Here is a 22068-nt window from a genome sequence, read left to right as displayed (position 1 = left end):
ATGCTGAGACATCCTGCCTCAGCTCTGGGGTTGACGGGAAGTGAAACTCAATTGTCTGCCTAGCAGACCTGCCTGGGACCCAGCCCTGAACCCCGGATGTGTCCCCCACCACCCTGAAGAGGAAGAGGGGAACGAAGAGGCTGGGGAGAACAAGGCTGTTGTTTTTTCCTTTCCCTTTGTTCATTGTGGTTTCTTTCTTTCTGATTTTTATGATGTGGTTGATTAAAGAAATGAGCACCTGGAACTGTAGGCATTAGACGCCTCCTCCTTAGATGTTTCTTGGCCTTTCTTCCTCCCACCCCCACCAATAACTGACTGGGGTATGATGGAGCACAGATCCGAAAGAAGACGCAAGCCTAGAGTATGACCGATTCCATCTTATTATTTATTAGAGAGATCGCCTCATGCCCCACTTTGAAGTCTCAAAAAATGTCTTAAAAGGAGCATCTTTAACTTCATGTAGGAACATAGCTGAGGATGACAGAGTGAAAAAACACAGGTCGTACATAGGGTGGTAGCGCTGCAAGTGTTATTTGCAAGGAAAGCTGAGTGCCTTAAGGATTAGTATCATTCCAGCATTTCTAGATGAGGGGCTCAGGGGCAGAAAACTGATTGGAAGAGGAACTAGGGGACCTGTTCTTACTTATATTGTATGTTTGTTTAGGATGGCTTATACACATACCCACACAACCAAGCCACCGTTTGGTGCAGTCCTTAAGCTGGGCTATCTATGTCTTTGGCTGTCCTGCAGAACAAAGTACAGGACTTGGTGCGTAATAAACCTTCAGAAGTGCTTGGGGCTTCCCTGGTGGCGCAGTGGTTAAGAATCCGCCCGCCAATGCAGGGGACATGGGTTCAAGCCCTGGTCCGGGAAGATCCCACATGCCGCAGAGCAACTAAGCCCGAGAGCCACAACTACTGAGCCTGCAAGCCACAACTACTGAGCCCACGTGCTGCCACAACTACTGAGCCCACGTGCTACAACCTAGCCCATGTGCCACAACTGAGCCCACGTGCCACAGCTACTGAGCCTGCATGCAACAACTACTGAGCCCACGTGCCACAACTACTGAAACCCACGTGCCTAGAGCCTGGCTCCGCAACAAGAGAAGCCCCCACTCGCCACAACTAGAGAAAGCCCGCATGCAGCAACCAAGACCCAATGCAGCCAAAAATAAATAAAATTTAAAAAAAAATTTTTTTTTTAAGTGCTTATGATTTCATGACTGAGGAGGTCATGTAGGAAGGGGAGATGAAGGATGGGGAGTGTCCTTGTCTTTTTAAGATTAGAGAGGAGACAGGAGCAGAGAGACAGATCCTCTCCAACCGCTGCCTCAGATCTCCAGTTCACATGCAACAACGATACTCCAAACCCTATTACTCAGAAGCTGTATTTCTGATAAAAATGGAGGATTCTCTTCCAACAAGTCTCAAAACAGTCAAGAACTGCTTAGACCCCTCTGTTTCCACTAGAGGGCCTCGTGTATTCATTCCTTCTCCTCCCCAACCTCCACCAAAAGTATGTATATATTACATTTGTGTTTGTATGTGTGTACACGTACAACATACACACAACACCCACATACACCCTTCCAATCAGAGCTCTCCCTCCCCCTCTCCACCACCGGGTGTATGAGGGAAGATTCCAGGAACTCAAGCCTTTGTTACTGTGCCCTACTTCAATGAAGGGTAGTAGGAGGGGGTTAGACAGAGTTGGGGCGGGGCCAGGGAGCAGGACGCCTGGGTCTTCAGTTCCTACCAGTAAGTCCCTAGGCCTCAGTCTCTCTCCCTTGCTCTATCAGCCTCACCACCATCCATGCTGCCCCAAGAACCTTAACTCCAAACAGTTTCCAGACAGGAGAAGCTGAAAGGATCTCCTTTCACCCCGACTTTTGGCCAGGGCCTTCCACAGCACCTGCCAAGGCCAGCAGGTAAAGTGGGAGGGTTAGGGCATGGAGAAAGGGTGAACTCAGACCAGAATGCTCTTTGCACCTGAATCACAACCCCAGACTTAAGGGAAGAATCTGAGTCTTGAGAGAAGGAGGTGTCCTTAGCCTGGGGAAAACAAATCTGAGGCACCTGGGGTTTGGGTTTAATGGAGGTGAGGAACCTGGAGGCAAAGGTGGGCAGATTCTCTCAAGCAGTGTCAAGCAGTGTGGAGTCCATGGTGGCAGGGAGGTGTTTGGTCTTAGGATGTGCAGTCTGGAACTCTGGCCTTGCTCCTGCGGAACCTCCTGAGTGTGAATTCAATCCACGGTGGATGGATGGAAAGGAGTTGGGAAGGGAAATCCCCTGATGGCAGCAGTTAGGAGAGGGTGAGAAGTTGGGTGGGCAACAGCCAAGCTGTCTCATCAGCGGCCCCGCCCCCTACCTTGGCCTCCCAGGGTTGGGATGCGGGGACAGGCTGTGAGGGATTGGAAAGAAGGGATTGGAAAGACAGAAACAGAGCTGTTACCGGGGCGGGAAGATGAGCTGCGCAGGAATGTGGAGAAAGTGGCACAGACCAGAGCCCTGGAGATAATCGGGGGAAGGAGGAATCGGGTCTGGTGAACTAGAAGTTTCTAGAGTTGGGGGCGCCCGGCGCCGGGCGCGGGCGCCGGCGGGCGGGCCTTCTGGGGTGGGGGGCGGGCAGCTGTGTCGTCAGGAGCGGGGCGGCCCCGCGGCGGCGGCGTCTGCCTGGCCCGTCCCCTCCAGCCCAGCTCGGGCTCCAGCTCCCGCGCCGGCGCTCCAGCTCCGACCGCGCGCCCTCCGCAGGCAAGGTAGAGACCCCGCGAGCCCCCTGCCGCCTCCCGCCCTCCCGCACCGGAGCAGGCCGGGGCGGGGGCCGCGGGAGGGGACGCCCCACGGGCTAGGGTAGGGCTGCTGGGCCGAGAAGGAGGAAGCGTGACAGCTGGAGCGGGTAGCTAGAAGGGTTTGCGCCAGGAGCGAGGGGCAGCGGGAGGGCTGGCCCAGAACCCCGTAAGCAGTGTTTTCCCCAGACCTTGCCCTCCGTCTGTCCCAATCACTCGGACGGATGCTGAAGCTGGCTCCTGGGGACCCGAGTCGGAGGAAAGTCCATTTTGGAACCTGCACAGCGCTGCACGGGTGGAGAAGTGTTCTTGTTTGGCCTCCTGGTCCCCAACTTCCCACCCCTCTCCTTTCCACACCTGTCACCGGGAAGTTTCTGAAACTACCTGGGTCTGAATCCCACTTTTCACCTTTCAATGGGGGAAATGAGCTTTACTGAGGAAGAAATGCAAATATTGCTGGGCATCTCCTCAACCTCTTAACCGTATGAGCCCACATCCCCCAAGCGTGCCAACATCGTAACTTCCTCCTGTACTGCACAGTGACACACACACACACACACAAAAAAACACCACCCCCTTAATCAGGCAATACTACCATCTGCGATGTTTGTGGAGGCTTAACAAATATTAAGGCTTCAAGCCAAATGATTCCCTCTCAGGGGCCACTGACTGGTAGCAGGGATGGGCAGGAAGGAAGAGACCCTCCCTCAGTCTTCAGAAAGAGGAGGAAGATGCAAGCCCTGGTGTGGTTAAGGGATTCAGAAGTCCAGGTAATCAGGTCTGGGCCCTCAGAAGGGAGTGCCTGCCCCTTGGGGTTCCTTGCTGGGTCAGCCTGAGTGTTCTGGGGGCATAGCTGATTCTTGGGTAATGGTAAACCTACATGACTTGGAATGTGAGCAATGAGTGTTGATGTGAAAAAGGAAACTTTAAATGTTAGCACTAGCTTTGGAAATCATAGTTATCTCTCAGTTACCAGCAATTTTAGTACTTAATGTTTAAAATAAGATCTAGAAGACCAGAGACACTAAGATTTAATGGAATGGACTAAGGACACTATGTCTAGAGTCTGGGTGTGACCCTGAGAGAGTGGCTCTCTATCTGGGCCTCAGTTTCTTCCTCTGTAAAATAAGAGAGTTGGTGCCTCCCAGCTCTGAGGACATTCTAGGATTCTCTGTCTCCAAGTCAACTTCTTTCTCACCCCAAGTTGGTAGGGACGGGCAGGGAAACCAGAGGAGGGAGGGGAAGGGTGAGTCACAAATAGCTGGCGGGTTGGGCAGCAGACCCCACCCTCCCAGCCCTAGCCTTCGCCTGGACTAGCCCAGGTTATAGCCTCGGGGCTGGGACGGAGCAGGACAAAATTGGTCTTGCTCCAGACTTTTAAGGCCCTGGACAACTGAAAAAATCCCAGGAGCCTTTATGTCCAAGGTCCCAGCCCAGGGGTGTCCTTGGACCCTGATAGTCTAGTTTCTATAGCCACCTCCTCACCCTCCCAGAGGCAAAATGCAGGATCCTGATATTACATGCCTGTGCCTGAGACATGACACAAGTGGGAAGGTATACAACTTGGGCTTCACTGCTGCTGGGAGTTCCTAGAATTGATGCCATCCTGGGTCCAAGGCATTATTTTTCCTACTCTCCAGATAGGTTTCTCTAGGTACCACCCTTGTATAATAATAATAACAATAATAATAATAGCTAATGTTTATTGAGTTCTTTCTCTGTGCCATGCAGTTTGCTAAGTATATTGCATGTATTACCTTATTTAACCCCCCCCCCCCCATGGTGACTGATTTCTCCAGGTAACCATTTTACTGATAAGGAAACAGGTTCAGGGAGATGAAATAACTCACCCAAGAGCTAGAATTCTTTTTTCTTTTTGGCCACGCTGCGTGGCATGTGGAATCTTAGTTCCCTGACCAGTGATCGAACCCACGCCCCTTGCGTTGGAAGCACGGAGTCTTAACCACTGGAACGCCAGGGAAGTCCCCAGAGCTAGAATTCTAATCCAAGCCTATCTAATTCAAAAGTCCATTCTTTTAACTTCTACTATATACTACATGTAAGATGCGGGGGGCTTGTGAAAAGACAGGCAAGAGAGAAGTATTCTGTCTTCTCTCCTGTTTTTCTCTTGTTTGCTCTCTCCCTGTCACTTTCTCTCTCAGATTCCATTTCCTAGAACCTTGGAGCCATCTAAGAATCCCCAGGGGTAATCAGAGAGGCTAATTAAGCCTTACAGGCCCCATTAGCCATAAGACTATTATGTATTCGTTAGATCTGTTGGCAGGAGAAGTTAGATTATAGTCATTGAAAGGGCCAGATGGGTGGAGTCCTTTCTCCACAATATTAGTGTCTCAGAACCCCCTTCTAAGTGTTCCCAGAGAGCCTCCAGAACAGGAATGCTATACATGGAGGTGAGTGGCAGAGATGTCCCAAGGGCAGAGGTTACAGAGAAGTTTCTTGCACCATCAGAAAAGAAATTCTATTAGACCCTAACTGCCTCCTTAAGCCTGCCCCAACCACCCTAAATAAGTGGGCGGAGGGGAGACAGAAGGTCAGGGCCTTGGATGGAGTACCACAATAAGTGCTTTTTAGCATCATTCATTCATTTAACAAATATTCATTTAGCACCTACTATATGTGCTCCACATTGTCTCATGTTCCCCTCACTGTCCAGATGGATACTCTGGCATCCCATTTAACCTTGTTTGGATTAAGAGTCCTCATATATGACTCCCTAGCTTTATACAACTATTTGTACAACCAATATGGAGCACTTATAACATGATGGGGATTAGGTATTGGGGATACAGTGGTGAATAAGACTGATAAGTTCCTGCCCTGTGGAACTTACATTTTGGTAGGAAAAGACAAACAGTAAACAAAGAAGCAAATAAATGGGCTAGATAATCTCCAGTTGTGATAAGTTCTATGAAGGAAACAAAAGAGGGTGCTACGCAAAGGAGGGGGGGTGGGGCTACCTTAGGACAGAATGATCAGGGAAGGTCTCTTGGAGGAGCTGGCATTTCAACTTAGGCAAGAAGTCAGCTCTGCCAAGAGTGGGGAAGGGTGGTCCAGGCAGACAGAACAGTAAGTCTCATGGCCCTGAGCAGGGAAGAACTTGGCATGCTTGAGGAACAGAAAGGAGGGCAGTGAGACTAGAAGGCAGTGTGTGAAGGGGAGAGTGGAACAAGAGGAGGACAGAGAGGCGGTGGGAGAGGGGGGTTGCACCACGAAGTTCTTGGGTTGGAGCCTTGGCTCCTCCACTTGTCACCTGCCTTGGGAAGTCCCAACCTCTTTGAGCTCCCGTTTCTTCACCTGTAGAATGGCTGTACCAATAATTTCCTATCTCATAGAATTTGATTTTACTTGTTAATACAATAACTACCATTCTTTGTAGGCCCTCTATATGCCAGTTGTTATACTAGGTACTTTTCATACATTATTTGACTTAATCCTCACAACTGTGAAAGATAGGTATCATTCTGCCATTTTATAGCTGTACTTTGCCCAAGTCACAAGTGGTAACACAGCTAAGAATGGAACCCAGATATGACTAACCCCAGTTTTGTTTGACTCCAAAGTGGTGTTGTACTATGCTCATGTAAAATATTGTTATTGCTGTTATTGAATCCTCAAGGCAAGTTGCCCTCTGCAGCTTGGCCCCTGGGTCAGTGGTCAGCATGATCCACGTGATGGCTCCTCCTTGGTCCCTGGGTCCCATAGCTGAAAGTTGGGGCTCCCTAAACACTGCTAACCTAGCAGGGTGGAAGGAAGGCTCCCGCACTCAGCACAACCCTCCTGGAGCTGAGAAGCCAGGCAGATGCTCAGAGCCTTCTTCCCCTACCTTCTCCCCAATCTCTCGTGCCTGGGTCCCGCCCTTCCCCAGTGGAGCGCTGCGGGACGCAGACGAGGCGTGGCCGGGGCTGGGGACCCGGCTAGAGCTGGTTCTGTGTCGCGCGCGTCAGAAGCGCTAGAGGTCGTTGCGGGGCGTGGGTGGCTCTGGGAGTGGTAGCTGAGCGGGGCTGGGGACCGGGCCTGGAGGCGGAGCAAGATGGGGTCGTGGCTCGGGAGGCGTGCCGCCATCTCAGTGAGAACCACCGGAGGGCCGGGGCTGCGGGATGAGAAGGGAGATGGGACAGAGCGCAGGCCCGGCAGAGACTGCAGAGATTGGGGGTGGAGGGAGAAAAGGTAGGAGCAGGCGAGGGACACTCACACAGAGACGCGTATAGCCTGGGAAAGAGGGGTGGGGGGGAGGGAGGTGAGGGATGGTCAGAGATGAATCAAGACAGATTGGGGAAGAAATCAGAGAGCTGGAGAAGGATACAGAAATGTTGGAGAGAAAGTCAGGGATGAGTCAGAGAAACAGAGACAGAGGACAGACACTGTCAGGGAGAGATAGAGACACAGAGGAGAGGAACACAGGGAAAGGAAGAGACTTAGGGAGGGACTCAGAAACAAGAAAAGAACAGAAATAGTAGTAAGAGTGGAAAATGAACAGAGTATACAGAAGCAAAGAGACCCAGACAGCTGGCCAGTCCTGCCACATGCTCTTGTCGTCTTCCTCCAGAGCTACCCTTGGAAGCAGAGTTCCAGGAGCCAGAAGTACTACTACCAAGCTGCTTTCGTGTCCATCCTTAAGAAAAAAAGAAAGATGGCCAAGGAGAGGGGCCTAATAAGCCCCAGTGATTTTGCCCAGCTGCAAAAATACATGGAATGTGAGTCTTCCTCTCAGTCATTCAGTCCTGGAGACCTTACCCTTAGACAATACCTCCTCCTCCTCATTCCCCCCAGTTCCCCCTCTTTTCCCCAGTGGCCTTGAGACAGGATGCTCCTGAGATATGCCTGGCTGGGAGCAGGAGGGGAGGGAAATAGGAAGATGCCCGTGGTCTTAGCTCTCCTTCCACCTTCTCTGAATCTTGACTGCCTGCACCAAATCTCAGAGAAGAGAAATAAAGAGGGCAACCACTTTGGAGGATCTGAAATGTTTTTCTCTCTGTACTTCTGTATTTCTTCTTGGAATTTCTTTTTCATCTCACTGGAATCTTCTTTCCTGTTGGATGCCTGGGTGGGACTGTGGCAGAGGGCAGGGAGAGCTGAACCAGACTAATGCTGTCTTCACTCTCTTCACATCCTAGACTCCACCAAAAAGGTCAGTGATGTTCTAAAGCTCTTTGAGGATGGTGAAATGGCTGAATATCTCCAAGGAGATGTGAGTGGCAGCTGGGAAATCCTCTCCTCCACCAACTCCTCCCACCTTTGTTTTTGCTACTCCATTGGGATGCCCAACTTCCAGGGATTATTCTGGGCCCAACCCTTGCTATCCTCTCTCCAGATTCCCCAGCATCCATTGTTACTGCAACTATTGCTTTAGGACAAAACAAGAGATTCTAGTAACTCAGGACTTAGCCCAATAAACCATATTCCTGCCTTGGATGCTTCTCAACCCTGCACTTACTGTCACTGTCCCCACCACTCCCAATTCAGTCCCCAACTCCCATCCTGCAGATCTCCCCAGGGTAATGCTTGCTCTCATCATAGGCCATTGGGTACGAGGGATTCCAGCAATTCCTGAAAATCTATCTGGACGTGGATAATGTTCCCAGTCCCCTAAGCCTGGCACTGTTTCAATCCTTCCAGACTAGTTACTGCTTAGAAGAGACTGTAAAAGAAGGTATGGTCACGTAGGTGGGACTGGGCTGGGCCTCCTGAAGAAAAGTCAAATAAAGTGTGGGTTTTGGGGTGAGAGTTGAATTGAGTCACATGTTGGGGGCAGGGTGGTGGGAGGGGGAGGTAGAGGGTAGCCAGGCTTGCCTAGGAGCCAGAGGGAGGAAAGTTAAAGGGAAGAGTTGGAACAAAGGAAAAGAGAAGAGCCAGACTGGAGGGAGCCCCAACCTCAGATCTGCTGTACTTTCTGTAACCAGATGTGGTGTGTCTCAGTGATGTCTCCTGCTACTTTTCCCTTCTGGAGGGTGGCCGGCCAGAAGACAAGCTAGAGTGTGAGTTACCATTCTGGACTGGGAGAGGGAAGGAAAGGTGAAGGGAGAGAGGGTACTCCCCAGCCTTCCTTCCCTCATTTTTTCAGGATTCCTAAAGGCTGACAGGCCAGACAAAGGTGGGGCCAGAGCATGGGCCCATTTCCTCTGTTTTCCCAGACGCCTTATACCTAACGCCATCCACCATAGTCACCCTAGTTCCCACGTCTTGTATATTTTCATGTGGGGGACCCGGGATGGGATGTGGGAGGTGTGTACTGTCTCGCCTATCAGGTTCACCAAGGGTGGAATCCAGACCTGTTTCCCCTCCCTTTTTGTCTCCCATCTCAGTCCCAGCCCCACGTCCTGGGCTCTTCATCCAAAAAGTCTCTCCTTATCTCTTTGTTTCCCCTGTATTCTGTTATGAATTCTTTGGGTATCCCTCACAAACTGACCCTGGCCCCCTAAAACACCCCACAGTCACCTTCAAGCTGTACGACACGGACAGAAATGGGATCCTGGACAGCTCAGTGAGTTGGGGGACCTGTATGCTGGGCAAGGGAATATGTGTCCATTTGTCTGTGTCCACCTGTCCCAACTCTTCCAGGATCTTAGGAAGCAGAGGAAGCTAGAGGGAGAAGCTGAGTCCTCTAGGACTAAATCTGGGAGTAGGTCCCAAACTCTTGACCCCTAAAAGAGGATGCTGGAGACACAACTTGGGGGCTCCCTTGCAAACACAGACACATAGACATTCATTTACTTGGCAGAGACACCTGAGAATGAGAGGGGGTCTGTGGGTGGAACTCAGGAACCCTGATTTCTAGAGGAGGGTTTGGATGGTGGTAGTGAGGCAGGATATGGCTGTGGCTCTTACCCTCTCGGCCCTCAGGAAGTGGACAAAATCATCATACAGATGATGCGAGTGGCTGAATACCTGGATTGGGAGGTGTCTGAGCTGAGGCCGGTAAGGCAATTCTTCCTGCATGTCCCTTGTTGTACCTGCTCCCTAGTGAGACCTTTATCTACCTCACCCCATCTCTGACAGGCAGCCTGGTGCCCTTGGCTAGGATGGCTAGGCTGGCTGTCCTAGGGGGCAGTGGAGAAGTGTCAGATCTGAGGGGTTACTCACACCAGAAGTCCACCTCCCCACATTCTCTGCTCAGATTCTTCAGGAGATGATGAAAGAGATTGACTATGATGGCAGTGGCTCTGTCTCCCTAGCTGAGTGGCTCCGGGCTGGGGCCACCACCGTGCCACTGCTAGTGCTACTGGGTCTGGAGATGGTGAGTAGGAGAGACTTGTGAGGATGGGTAAAACAGTTGCCTTGGGTTGTACTTGCCAGAGGTTGACACTCTAAGGGCTTAGACATTCCCCAGCATCTGCTGTGCCCTCCCAGACCCTGAAGGACAATGGGCAGCACATGTGGAGACCCAAGAGGTTCCCCCGACCAGTCTACTGCAACCTGTGCGAGTCGAGCATTGGTCTTGGCAAACAGGGGCTGAGCTGTAACCGTGAGTGATGGGGCCTGGGAGTGTGGGAACAGAGGGGCAGCCCAGCTATCTGTGGGAGCACGGCGCTCTGAACTTAGAGAGACCTGGCTTTGAATCCTGGGCTCTGCCAGTGACTGGTTATGTGACCTTGGGAAAGCCACATAACTTCTTTAAGTCTTAGTTTCTTCAACTGAGAATGAGGTAATTGTGAGCATTAAATAAGTTGATGCAAGAAAGGTGCTTCATGTAGTGCATGTACATACTATTAAGTCTGCAATAAAAATTAGCTATTATTATTGTTGGTGTTATTGTTGCTGTTATATCTGGACCTCCTTTACATCATCCAGCTCAGTTCCTGACACATGAATGGAGTGGGGTTGGGCATGCAGTAGCAATTGCTCTTTTAGGGGGAAGAGTGAGCAAAAGGCACAGGCCTTGGAGGTGAGCCCCCAGCCCAAACTTCAGTTCTATACCACACCCTCACAGCAAGGGGTTATATGCCATGTTTCAGTGAGTGATGCTGTCTCACCTCCAGGTAAGGAAGAAATAGGGGGAGGGGCTGCAGCTAAGCCTCTGACCTTCTTCACTCTTGCCCAGTCTGTAAGTACGTCGTTCACGACCAGTGTGCCATGAAGGCCCTGCCCTGTGAAGTCAGCACCTACGCGAAGTCTCGGAAGGACATTGGTGTGAGTGACCCCACGCCCACCGGATCACCACCCGCATCCTGGCCCTGGTCCTGGCTCTTGGCCCATTGCTGCCCTCAGGCCTTCCCCTAGTCCCTGCTCAGACCCTCTCAGACAAGAGTTTGCCTTTCTCCCCAAGGTCCAGTCACATGTGTGGGTGCGAGGAGGCTGTGAATCCGGACGCTGCGACCGCTGTCAGAAAAAGATCCGGATCTACCACAGTCTGGTTGGGCTGCACTGTGTGTGGTGCCACCTAGAGGTCAGTCCGGGAGCTATCCCTCCAGCCTTGCTTTGGGCCCCTCCCTAAGCTGCCCTCTCCGTGGCCCCCTCCGGCACATCTCCCTTACAGCCTTGGTTGCCCTACTCCCGAGGGCTCTCTTGCAGTAGCAGACCCCAAGCTGAGAGGTGACGGGGTTCCCTCCACAATCTCTCCGTGCCTGCCTTGTCTTTCAGATCCATGACGACTGCCTGCCAGCCATGGGCCATGAGTGTGACTGTGGGCTGCTCCGCGATCACATCCTGCGTCCATCTTCCATCTATCCCAGCGTCCTTGTGAGACCCCTGGACAGCGGCTGGGAGGGGACAGGAGTGCTTCCCCAATTCACATACGCACACAATGCCATTTAGAGCAGAGAGCCTATATTTTTAGGATTCAAGTCAGACTCTCATCTGTTTATGGATTCACACAATCCAGTTTTCCTTCCTTCTGCCTCCTTCCCTTCCTAGGCCTCTGGACAGGAGCGTAAAATTAGCAAAACAAACCAGAAGACCGTGGATGATTTGAATTTGAGCACCTCTGAGGCACTGCGGGTACAGGGCTGAGAGGCTTGGGCTTCATGGTGGGGACCTCATAGGAGGGAATGAAGTGGGAAACCTGGGGACTGGTTCCTGCTCCCTGGGGGAAGGGAAAGCCGCCTGGGCGGAATGCCAGCCCTCTGCTCCTGTCTCTGGGGCCCATCTTAACTCTGACAAAATCCTGCTTTCCTTATCCTTGTTTTCTTCCCTCAATGCAGATTGACCCTGTTTCTAACACCCACCCACTTCTGGTCTTTGTCAACCCCAAGAGTGGTGGGAAGCAAGGGGAGAGGTGAGAAGAGCTCTACTAGGTCTTGTAAAATAGAGAGGGAAGATGGACAGAGGCTGGGAATCTGTGTGTATGCAGGGGACATACCTTGAGGACATCAAGAGAGTGGAGTACAGGGACTTCCCTGGCGGTCCAATGGTTAGGACTCCATGCTTCCACTGCAGGGGGCAGGGGTTCCATCCCTGGTGGGGAAACTAAGATCCTGCATGCTGCGCGGCACGGCCAAAAAAAAAAAGAGAGAGAGAGAGAGAGTGGAGTACAGAATATCCATGCCATGCCCTGCCATGAGCTTTCCTCTTTCCCCACACAGGGTGCTTTGGAAATTCCAGTATCTACTAAACCCTCGACAGGTGTTTAACCTCCTAAAGGATGGTCCCGAGCCAGGGTGAGTATAGGTTAGGGCCTGTATCGCAGGGTTTGTGTGTGTCTGCCTATCTGTGTATGTTGGAAGAGAGCAGGAAAGAGTGCCTGTTGGGAGGGGAGGGCCAGGGGAAGCCCAAGAAACCAGACTTCAGAATTCTGCTTTTGCTGGGTATCCCTACCTCTGAATTCTCTAGCTCATCTCTGTTCTGCTCTCAAAGAATGGAGATACCAATTTCTCCCTCACCACTAAGGAGTGGCTATAAGATTTCCCCATTGTACTTTTTCTCTACCCTTAATAGAAACAAGTCGTTTGACAAAGGGGAAGGGTGTTATAAGGAATGAGAGACAAGAAGTACTTACTCTGCCTGTCCAAGAGTTGGGTAGCCTCAGTCCAGTTATCCTTCCTCATCTTCTCTCTCACCTTTTGTCTCAGGCTCAGATTCTTCAGAGATGTTCCTGATTACCGGATTTTGGTGTGTGGCGGAGATGGCACAGTAGGCTGGATTCTAGAGACCATTGGTCAGTGCAGGGAGCGGCTCCGGGCTGGGCCCAGGGGCAGTGGCCTTCCAGAGCTAACTCCCTTCATCCGTCTCCTTACCTGCCTCCACAGACAAAGCCAACTTGCCTGTTGTGCCTCCTGTTGCTGTGTTGCCCCTGGGCACTGGAAATGATCTGGCTCGTTGCCTAAGATGGGGAGGAGGTAAGTGGTTAGAAATTGTTTTCCTGGGGAGTGGGGGAGTTGGGTAGGTAGGGAAAGGCACACAGAGAAGGCATTTAGGCATCTGGTGAAGAAGAAGCCTTGGCGGAAAAGAGAGGCACAGATGGGTGGGTCCCAAAGTGGATTGTCCCAAAGGAAGAGAGCTCTGGAAGAAGCAAAGACCTGAAGGGTCAAGGATGACAGTCTGAACCTAGAAGGGTCAAGGGTGACAGTCCTCTTCCCTATAAACCTAAAAATATCCTTCTGTTTCTCCCAAGTCTTAGGGCTCAGAATCAAAGAATATGGGGTAGAGAGGACAATGTGGGAATAAGGAAGGTTGTATAAGAGCTAAGCCAGTTGCTGAGTGATGGAGCTAGCAGGGAGCTCGGCCATGATTCATTCATTTATTCAACCAATTACACTTGACCCTTGAACAGCATGGTCTTGAACTGCGCCGGTCCACTTACTGAGGATATTTTTCAGTAGTAAATACTACAGGACTACACAGTCCATGGTTGGTTGAATCTGCAGATGTGGAGAAACAGTGGATACGGAGGGCCAACTACAAGTTATACACGGATTAACCCCCACGTTATTCAAGGGTCAGCTGTAATCAGGGGTCATTCATTCATTCATAATTTTTCCCATGTCTATTGCAACAGTCTCCTAACTGCTCTCCCACTTCTAGTCTCTTTTTCCCTTCAAAGAGAAAGTTTGAGAGATGTAATCGGTAGATAGAGAGGTCAGTGTGGGGCAGATTGAAATTGTCTTGGAATTGAGGAAGTTGTCTTGGAATTGAGGCTCTTGGATTCAGAGTCCAGCTCTGAGATCTCACAGGAGATTATGGAATAGGAGGCTGCTAAGGAGAGCAAAAAGTATTCTTGGTGGAAGAAGTTGTGTAAGGCCAGAGGAGTCACCAAACAACATGGTGGTGCATTTTGGAAAGCGAGTCGTTCATTGTGACTGGGACATAGGGTGCACAGTGGGCAATGAGAAGAGGGAGGACTGAATTGAACAGGGTCCAGATAATGGAGGGTCATGAATGCTGTGGTGAGGAGTTTTCAACTTCATCCTGCCAGAGTTTGAAAACTGACAGCCCACAGAAATGATGTGTAGTGTTTTGTATTGTTTGTCTTGCAGTGTTTTGAATTTTTTTGACCTTGGTTATTTCTAAGAAGTGGGTCATGTATTCTTCAATTCAACACAATCCTCTCACCTCCCTGCCACTCATTCACTTTACGTTTCTAGCCTCTGAGGCATTTGAATGTGCAATCCCTGAACCATGGGGAGCTCTGGAACTCATGAAAGATGTAACTAAAAGAAAAAATAGGTGTGTGTGTGTGTGTGTGTGTGTGTGTGTGTGTGTGTGTGTGTGTGTGTGTATGCATATATAATACTTTATATATATAAATTATAGTTTGTATATAATAAAAATTACTTTTTATATAAAATATTATTCCAGAAAGGAGAAATATATCTGCATAATATAATTTAAATCTTGTATGTAAACATATGACCATTTGGGGGGGGGCATGCTTAAATCCTCAACATCTGACTTTGTTTTCATTAACAGTATTAGACACTTTGAAATCATGAACTTTGGGTCTTCACTTTGTGTTTTGCAAATGAGACTCTCATAGCAGTTTCTGCTAATTCCACCTGAATCATGAAAATAATGATATAAATAGAGCATTAATGAAAACTTGGGTTGATATTGAAAAAAATCCTAAGATTCGAAGGGGGATTGATGGAAAGAATACCGCCATGGGAGCTCTGTGGAGGATGGATTGGAGGAAGAAAGCAGGACCTCGATTGCAATAGTCTAGTCAAGTGATGAACAGCACAAAAGCAAAGGCAGCACCAGTGGAGTCATGGGGTAGAAGCCACAATACTTGGTAACTAATGGATTGTGGAGGAAGAGGTAAAGACAAGTCTAAGACATTTTCTAGGTTTGTGGACTGAGCAGATGGGGATACCATTTATTAAAATAGGGAATATAGGGCTTCCCTGGTGGCACAGTGGTTGAGAATCCGCCTGCCAATGCAGGGACACGGGTTCGATCCCTGGTCCGGGAAGATCCCACATGCTGCGGAGCAACTAAGCCCGTTCACCACAACTACGGAGCCTGCACTCTAGAGCCCGTGAGCCACAACTACTGAGCCCGCGTGCCACAACTACTGAAGCTTGTGGGCCTAGAGCCCATGCTCCGCAACAAGAGAAGCCACCGCAATGAGAAGCCGACACACTGCACCGAAGAGTAGCCCTCGCTCACCACAACTAGAGAAAGCCCGCGTACAGCAATGAAGACCCAACTCAACCAAAAATAAATAAATAAAATAAATAAATTTAAAAAAAAAATAGGGAATATAGGAGGAGGACCAGTTTAAGGAAGAAAGATAGATTCAGTTTTGGATGTACTGAGTTAAAGTATCAGTGGAAAAAAAAAAAAATAAAGTATCAGTGGAGCACCTAGGTGGAGATGTGTGGTGGGTAGTCAGAAATTGATGTTAAGAATTTAGGAGAGAAGTCAGGACTGAAGATATGTGTTTGAGAGTCATCTCCTAGGAGGTAATTGACATCCTCAGAGTAGATGGGTTACCCAGGGAAAGAGGTAAGAAGAGAAAGTGGATAAGGACAGCCAGATCCTGGTAAACACCCTATTTAAGGGTTGAACAGAAGAAGATGAATTATTAAAGGAGTCTGTATTAGTGTCCTCTTGCTGCTGTGACAAATCACCATGGTGCCTTAAAACAACACGAATGTATTATCTTAACAGTTCTTGAGGACACAAATCCAAAATCGTTTCCACTGCTGCGCTAAAATCAAGACGTTGGCAGGGCTGTATTTTTTCTAGAGGCTCCAAGGGAGAATCCCTTGCCTTGTCTTTTCCAGTTACTAGAGGCTGCCTGCATTCCTTGGCTCATATCTCCCCCTTCCAACCAGCAATGTTATCCTTCCAAGCTCTGCTTCCGTTGTCAAATCTCCTTCCATGACTCTTCTCTCTTGTAGCCTTCTTTCACTTATTAGGAGCCCTGTGATTACATAGGGCCCAGCCAGATAATCCAGGATAATCTCCTCATCTTAAAATCCTTAATTTAATCACATCTGCAAAGTCTCTTTCGCCATTTAAGGCAACATATGCACAGATTCTGGAGATTAGGTTGTGCACATCTCTGAAAGGCCATTGTTTTGCTTACCACAGAGACTAAGAAAAAACAGAGCAGGTCCTCTGTAACTTTAGTGGTATTTTAGAGGCTGAGTGAGGAGTTTCATGTGTTAAAATGAGAGCTAAAGATATACTATTGGTTTTGGCAGGAGTCATTGGCAATCTTTGCCAAAAGAGTTTCAGCGGTGTGGTATGGAGAAAGGCAAATTATAGTGGGTTGAACCATTGATGGAATGTGAGGAAGTGAAGACTTTTTTTTTTTCTTTTCTTTTTTTTTTTGCTGCACCACGCGGAATGTGGGATTTTAGTTCCCCAGCCAGGAATTGAATCCGTGCCCCCTGCAGTGGAAGCGTGGAGTCTTAATCACTGGACCTCCAGGGAATTCCCTAACTAGTCCCATATTGATAGACATTTGGGTAGCATTCAGTTTTTTATTACACACCATACTGCAGTCTATCTCTGCACACAGATGGGAGAATTTCTCTAGAAGAGATTTCTAGAAGTGGAATTGCTGGCTCAAAGAGTATAAACATTTTACTAGTTATTTTAGTTTTTAAAAATTACGCAAGTAATGCATCAGTACATTTTCACTGTGAAAGGTTTTAAAAAGTAAAATGTGTGAGTCTTCACATACAGGTTTCCTCTTCCCTACCCCCTCACCAAATTCCACGTTCCTCCCCAGAGATAACTACTGTTTCCTATTTGCACTCATTTTTCTGTTTCACACACACACATAACTTTTAAACAAACATAAATGGGATTATACTACACACATTGTCCTGGGACTTCTTTTTTCATTGAATATGTCTTGAAGAACTTTCCATGATACTACATAGAAATTTCATTCTGATTTCAGTAGCTGCACATTATTTCATAGCATGGATTTGGCATAATTTATAAAACCTTCCCCTCCTGGTGGACATTTAGATTGTTTCCAGTTTTTTGCTGTTTTACAGAGTACCTCAGCAAATAATCCTTATACATCCATCTCTGTGGATTTTTGTTTCTGTAGGAGAAATTCCTAAAAGTGGAATTGCTGTGTCAGAGAATATGTTTTGATAAAATTTGATAACATTTTCATAAAAGTTGCCAAATTGTCTTCCAAAAATGAAATACCAATTTATGCTCCAACTAACGGCAAATGAGAGTGCCAGTTTATTCATAATCCCATTAGCATTTGGTTTTCTCAGTCTCTTCATAGTTTGTCAATCTGATAGGCACAAAAAGTTAACTAATTTACAATTTTAATTTACAATTCTTTTAACTATTAGTAATATTGAGCATCTTTAATATGAATATTGGCCATTTGTATTTCTTCTGTGATTGGCTTGAGTTATTTGCCCATTTTTCCACTGACTTTTTAAAAAATATTTATTTATTTATTTGGCTGCCTCCGGTCTTCGTTGCAGCACGTGGGATCTTTCCTTTCGGCGCTCGTTGAAGCTCATGGGCTTCTCTCTAGTTGTGGCGTGAGGGTTTTCTCTCTCTTGCTGTGGTGCATGGGTTCCAGAGCACGTGGGCTCTGTAGTTGAGGCTCACGAGCTCAGTAGTTGTGCGCAGGCTTAGTTGCCCCATGGCATGTGGGATCTTAGTTCCCAGACCAGAGATTGAACCCGTGTCCCCTGCATTGGAAAGCGGATTCTTTACCACTGGACCACCAGGGAAGTTCTTGACTTTTTTTTTTAATGTTATTATTATTTTTTTATTAAATTTATTTATTTTTGGCTGCGTTGGGTCTTTGTTGCTGCACGCAGGCTTTCTCTAGTTGTGGCAAGCAGAGGCCACTCTTCATTACGGTGCATGGGCTTCTCATTGCAGTGGCTTCTCTTGTTGCAGAGCACAGGCGCTAGGCACATGGGCTTCAGTAGTTGTGGCGCGTGGGCTCAGCAGTTGTGGCTCGTGGGCTAAGAGCGCAGGCTCAATATTTGTGGTGCCCAGGCTTAGTTGCTCCGCGGCATGTGGGATCTTCCCGGACCCGTGTCCCCTGCATTGGCAGGCGAATTCTTAACCACTGTGCCACCAGGGAAGTCCCCTGACTTTTTTAATATAGTGATTTGTAAGCACTTTTTGAATGTTGAAGTTAGTCTGTTATGTGTGCTGCAGATATTTTTTCCCAGTTTGTCTTTTGTCTTTTTTTTTAGGTGTGTGTTTATTTAACTGTACAGAAGTTGTTTGTTTGCTTGGTTAGGTCTTTTTATTTATTTTTTTGTCAGAACTATTTCTGTTTATTTTGTGGCAATTTTGAAAATTCCAGATATATTTGCTTTACTTCTGTTTGATTTCAGAAGTTTTTAATTTTCATATAATTGTATTTATCAGTCTTTTTCTTGTTTGGCTCTGAGTTTTTTTGTTGTTTTTTTTTTAAATCATTGTATTTGGGTTTTTTAAATTAATTTATTTCTTTATTTTTGGCTGTGTTGGGTCTTCGTTTCTGTGCGAGGGCTTTCTCTAGTTGCGGCAAGCGGGGGCCACTCTTCATCGCGGTGCGCGGGCCTCTCACTATCGCGGCCTCTCTTGTTGCAGAGCACAGGCTCCAGACGCGCAGGCTCAGTAGTTGTGGCTCATGGGCCCAGTTGCTCCGCGGCATGTGGGATCTTCCCAGACCAGGGCTCAAACCTGTGTCCCCTGCATTGGCAAGCAGATTCTCAACCACTGCGCCACCTGGGAAGCCCGGCTCTGAGTTTTGTACTATGCTTTAGAAAGGCCTTTTCTGCTCAAAGATTATAAAACATTCACTCATGTTTTCTGCTAGTACAAATTCTGCTTACATTTAAATTCTTCGACCCATCTTGAATTTATTTTAGTGTAAGGGGTGACTTCTACATCCAGTACCATTTACTGAATAATCTATCTTTCCCCATTTATTTAAAATGTCACGATATACTAATTCCCATATATACTTGAGTCTATTTCTGGGCACTCTGTTCTTTACTATTGAACTTTTTATTCCAGTCACTGTGCCAGTTAGTACCGTTTTGATACCCTTGCTTTATACTGTGTTCTATCTGGTAGAATGAGGAGAGGAAGCGTCAGAGAAAGAGAGAGATTATTCCCATTCATCACTTATCTTTTTCAGCACTTTTCATTTTCCTGGCTATTTTCTTTACTCTTCCAAATGAACTTTGGCGTTATTGTTAGATGCTCACACACATTGGGAACTTTCACCCTCCATGACAGTGACAGTGTGGAGAAAAGGGTCAGTAAGAGTCTGACCTTCAGATTGGTCCATGGGAGCCATGACTGAACACCCCTGCCCTTTCACTGCTTAGGGCTCGGAGGATCTGCAGAACCAGGGCAGAGGATCCCTGGGAATCTGTGGATCTGGGAGCTGAGAGGAGGTCCGTCTGGGACCCGGGGTTCAGTGCTAACCTGTCTTCATACCATCCTTAGGGTATGAGGGACAGAATCTGGGGAAGATCCTCAAGGATTTAGAGACGAGTAAGGTGGTACACATGGATCGATGGTCTGTGGAGGTGATACCCCAACAAACTGAAGAAAAGAGTGACCCAGTCCCCTTTCAAATCATCAATAACTACTTCTCCATTGGTGTGGTCAGTGGAGTGGGGCATGGGGCGGGGAGGAAGTGGGGGTTAAGCAGGCAGAGGCTGGAGGAGGGCAGAAAAGGAAGGTAGAGGGTAAAGGAGCTGTGACACAGGGAAATCAGGAGTGGGCACAGTGGTGTGAGTTGCAAGAAAAGAATGTGGGACGAAAAAAAAAAAAAAAGAATGTGGGACATATCACTCCCAAACTGGAGAGTTAAAGAGAGAGAGGGTTCTGTGCTGAGGAAGGAGGCGGCCTCTGATCTCATATGCCCTGGACTCCCCAGGATGCCTCTATTGCTCACCGATTTCACATCATGCGGGAGAAATATCCTGAGAAGTTCAACAGCAGGTGAGGAAAATGGGACGGGTGTGGGCATACACAGTGGCAGGGACCACATGGTGGCCAAGTTTGACTCAGCGCTTAGACGGGCAGTGACACCTCTAGGAAGCCCCTCAACCAAGCTTCCCTGTTCCCCATGGGACTGCAGTTGGGAGGTTGATGCCCTTCCCTGTCACTTAGCCCACCTCTGCCAGCACTGTGTAATTTGTCCCCTCCCTCCTGGGCCTGGTGTTGGGACCGACACAGAATGAAGAACAAGCTATGGTACTTCGAATTTGCCACTTCTGAATCCATCTTCTCAACGTGCAAAAAGCTGGAGGAATCTTTGACAGTTGAGGTGGGCGTGATGAGAGCCAACCCCACATCCTTTTTAGCCCCTTATATCTTAATTTCTCCCTCCACAGGAGCCCTCAGGAACTTCTCATATTCTTGAACCTATACTTTGACCTCCCTGCTCTCTAATCCTGATCTCCCAAGTTCTTAAGATACACCAGTCCCTAGTTCCCTCCACCTCTTGCAAAACTCCAAATCCTAGTCTTCCCAGTGTGTTATCTGGTGGAGGGAGCGGTCATGTCCATCGTGATGCCATGAGGCAAGGATCTGTGCTCTCCTCCCCTCAGATCTGTGGGAAACCACTGGATCTGAGCAACCTGTCCCTAGAAGGCATCGCAGTGCTGAACATCCCGAGCACGCATGGCGGCTCCAATCTCTGGGGTGACACCAAGAGACCGCACAGCGATATCCATGGGATCAACCAGGCCTTAGGTGCTACAGCCAAAGTGATCACCGACCCTGATATCCTGAAAACCTGTGTACCAGGTAAGAGGAGTAGCCTTGGGAGCTTAGTTGGGGGGACTAAGGAGAAGGTGTGACTCTCTTTGGAGGAACCCTGCTTCTACAAAACCTGTCTCCCTACTTCCCACCCACCCCCCCAGACCTAAGCGACAAGCGGCTGGAAGTAGTAGGGCTGGAGGGTGCAATTGAGATGGGCCAGATCTATACCAAGCTCAAGAATGCTGGACATCGGCTAGCCAAGTGCTCTGAGATCACCTTCCAGTAAGGAAAACTCAAGCTGGGGGCTCTGAGGGAAGGAGTGGGACCAGGAAAGCAGAAGGGTATGGGAATGGTGGGGAGGGACTATACCAGATCTTCCTCAGTAACAAAGGGTCTCAAGGCCAACCTAAGAACAGAGTTTTGGTACTCGGTTGATAAAGAAATTGCCACCAATCTGCCTTGACCTCACACAGCACCACAAAAACCCTCCCCATGCAAATTGATGGAGAACCCTGGATGCAGACACCCTGTACAGTGAGTATTGCCTATGCCTGCCAAAAACTGAACCCCCAGGCTCCGTGGATCCTAAATTTCCATTCCACAGCTTCTTTACTTCCTGCTGAGGCCTGAAGTTCCCCTGTGCACCCTTCCTCCCAAATCCTGATTTCTCAGCCCCTGGCCTTCCTACCATGGCCTCTCTAGGACCCTGGCAACCCACCCTGAACCCTACAGATTTTCCCCCAAATCTCTGCTGCTCCAGCCCCAAGGCACTAGATCTTATCTCTGAATGCGCCTCCTTCCCTTCCAGATCAAGATTACCCACAGGAACCAGATGCCCATGCTCATGGGCCCACCCCCCCGCTCCTCCAATTTCTTTGGCTTCTTATGCTGAGGGGGGACATCTCGGCCTCCAAGCCAGCCTTGAACCCACCTCCTTGTCCCTGGACTCTACTCCCTAGGCTCTGTACATTGCTGCCCAACCCTCCTGCCAGCTCAGGGGAGTGTTCCTTCACCCTCACAGTATTTATTATCCTGCACCACCTCCACTATTCCCCATGCACATGTGCACACACATACACACACACGTCACAAACAATACATTGAAAGTGCCTCATCTGAATAAAATGACTTTTTTTCCCACTGGGATATCTGTTAAGTAAGTGGTACA

The 22068-nt window shown here is 48.7% G+C and overlaps 1 protein-coding gene across 5 annotated transcripts; it reads left to right on the top strand.

Moving 5' to 3' along the window:
* Nucleotides 1-1802: 1802 nt before the first annotated feature.
* DGKA (diacylglycerol kinase alpha) lies at nucleotides 1803-22056 on the top strand. 5 transcript variants are annotated; one of them, XM_057556185.1, is made up of 25 exons: nucleotides 2742-2759; nucleotides 3449-3559; nucleotides 7357-7504; nucleotides 7925-7998; nucleotides 8328-8460; nucleotides 8711-8785; nucleotides 9242-9291; nucleotides 9651-9725; nucleotides 9925-10044; nucleotides 10158-10272; nucleotides 10849-10937; nucleotides 11074-11193; nucleotides 11388-11486; nucleotides 11661-11744; nucleotides 11948-12021; nucleotides 12329-12403; nucleotides 12815-12900; nucleotides 12992-13081; nucleotides 19635-19795; nucleotides 20071-20135; nucleotides 20373-20463; nucleotides 20747-20945; nucleotides 21062-21182; nucleotides 21374-21434; nucleotides 21709-22056. In XM_057556185.1, the coding sequence occupies exons 2-25, from the start codon at nucleotides 3521-3523 to the stop codon at nucleotides 21790-21792; spliced, it is 2328 nt and encodes a 775-aa protein (XP_057412168.1). In that variant the 5' UTR covers nucleotides 2742-2759; nucleotides 3449-3520; the 3' UTR covers nucleotides 21793-22056. The 5 variants fall into 5 exon arrangements, with proteins under 5 accessions (XP_057412170.1, XP_007179607.1, XP_057412168.1 ...); XM_057556187.1 differs by lacking the exons at nucleotides 2742-2759; nucleotides 3449-3559 and adding an exon at nucleotides 1803-1931; XM_007179545.2 differs by lacking the exon at nucleotides 3449-3559 and having other exon boundaries at nucleotides 2650-2759.
* Nucleotides 22057-22068: the final 12 nt, after the last annotated feature.

Source organism: Balaenoptera acutorostrata, chromosome 11 (assembly GCF_949987535.1).
Source record: "Balaenoptera acutorostrata chromosome 11, mBalAcu1.1, whole genome shotgun sequence".
NCBI lineage: Eukaryota > Metazoa > Chordata > Mammalia > Artiodactyla > Balaenopteridae > Balaenoptera > Balaenoptera acutorostrata.
The sequence above is the reverse complement of the archived record's forward strand: the minus strand, read 5'-3'. Positions and strand labels throughout refer to the sequence as shown.

What these genes read in the sequence shown, in the direction of transcription:
- DGKA (XM_057556185.1), top strand. Translation starts at nt 3,521, where the DNA reads ATGCAAGCCCTGGTGTGGTTAAGGGATTCAGAAGTCCAG. An exon ending in CCATCTATCCCAGCGTCCTT is followed by an intron (nt 11,487 to 11,660) that starts GTGAGACCCCTG and finishes TTCCCTTCCTAG; the next exon opens with GCCTCTGGACAGGAGCGTAA. An exon ending in TGCTCTGAGATCACCTTCCA is followed by an intron (nt 21,183 to 21,373) that starts GTAAGGAAAACT and finishes GACCTCACACAG; the next exon opens with CACCACAAAAACCCTCCCCA.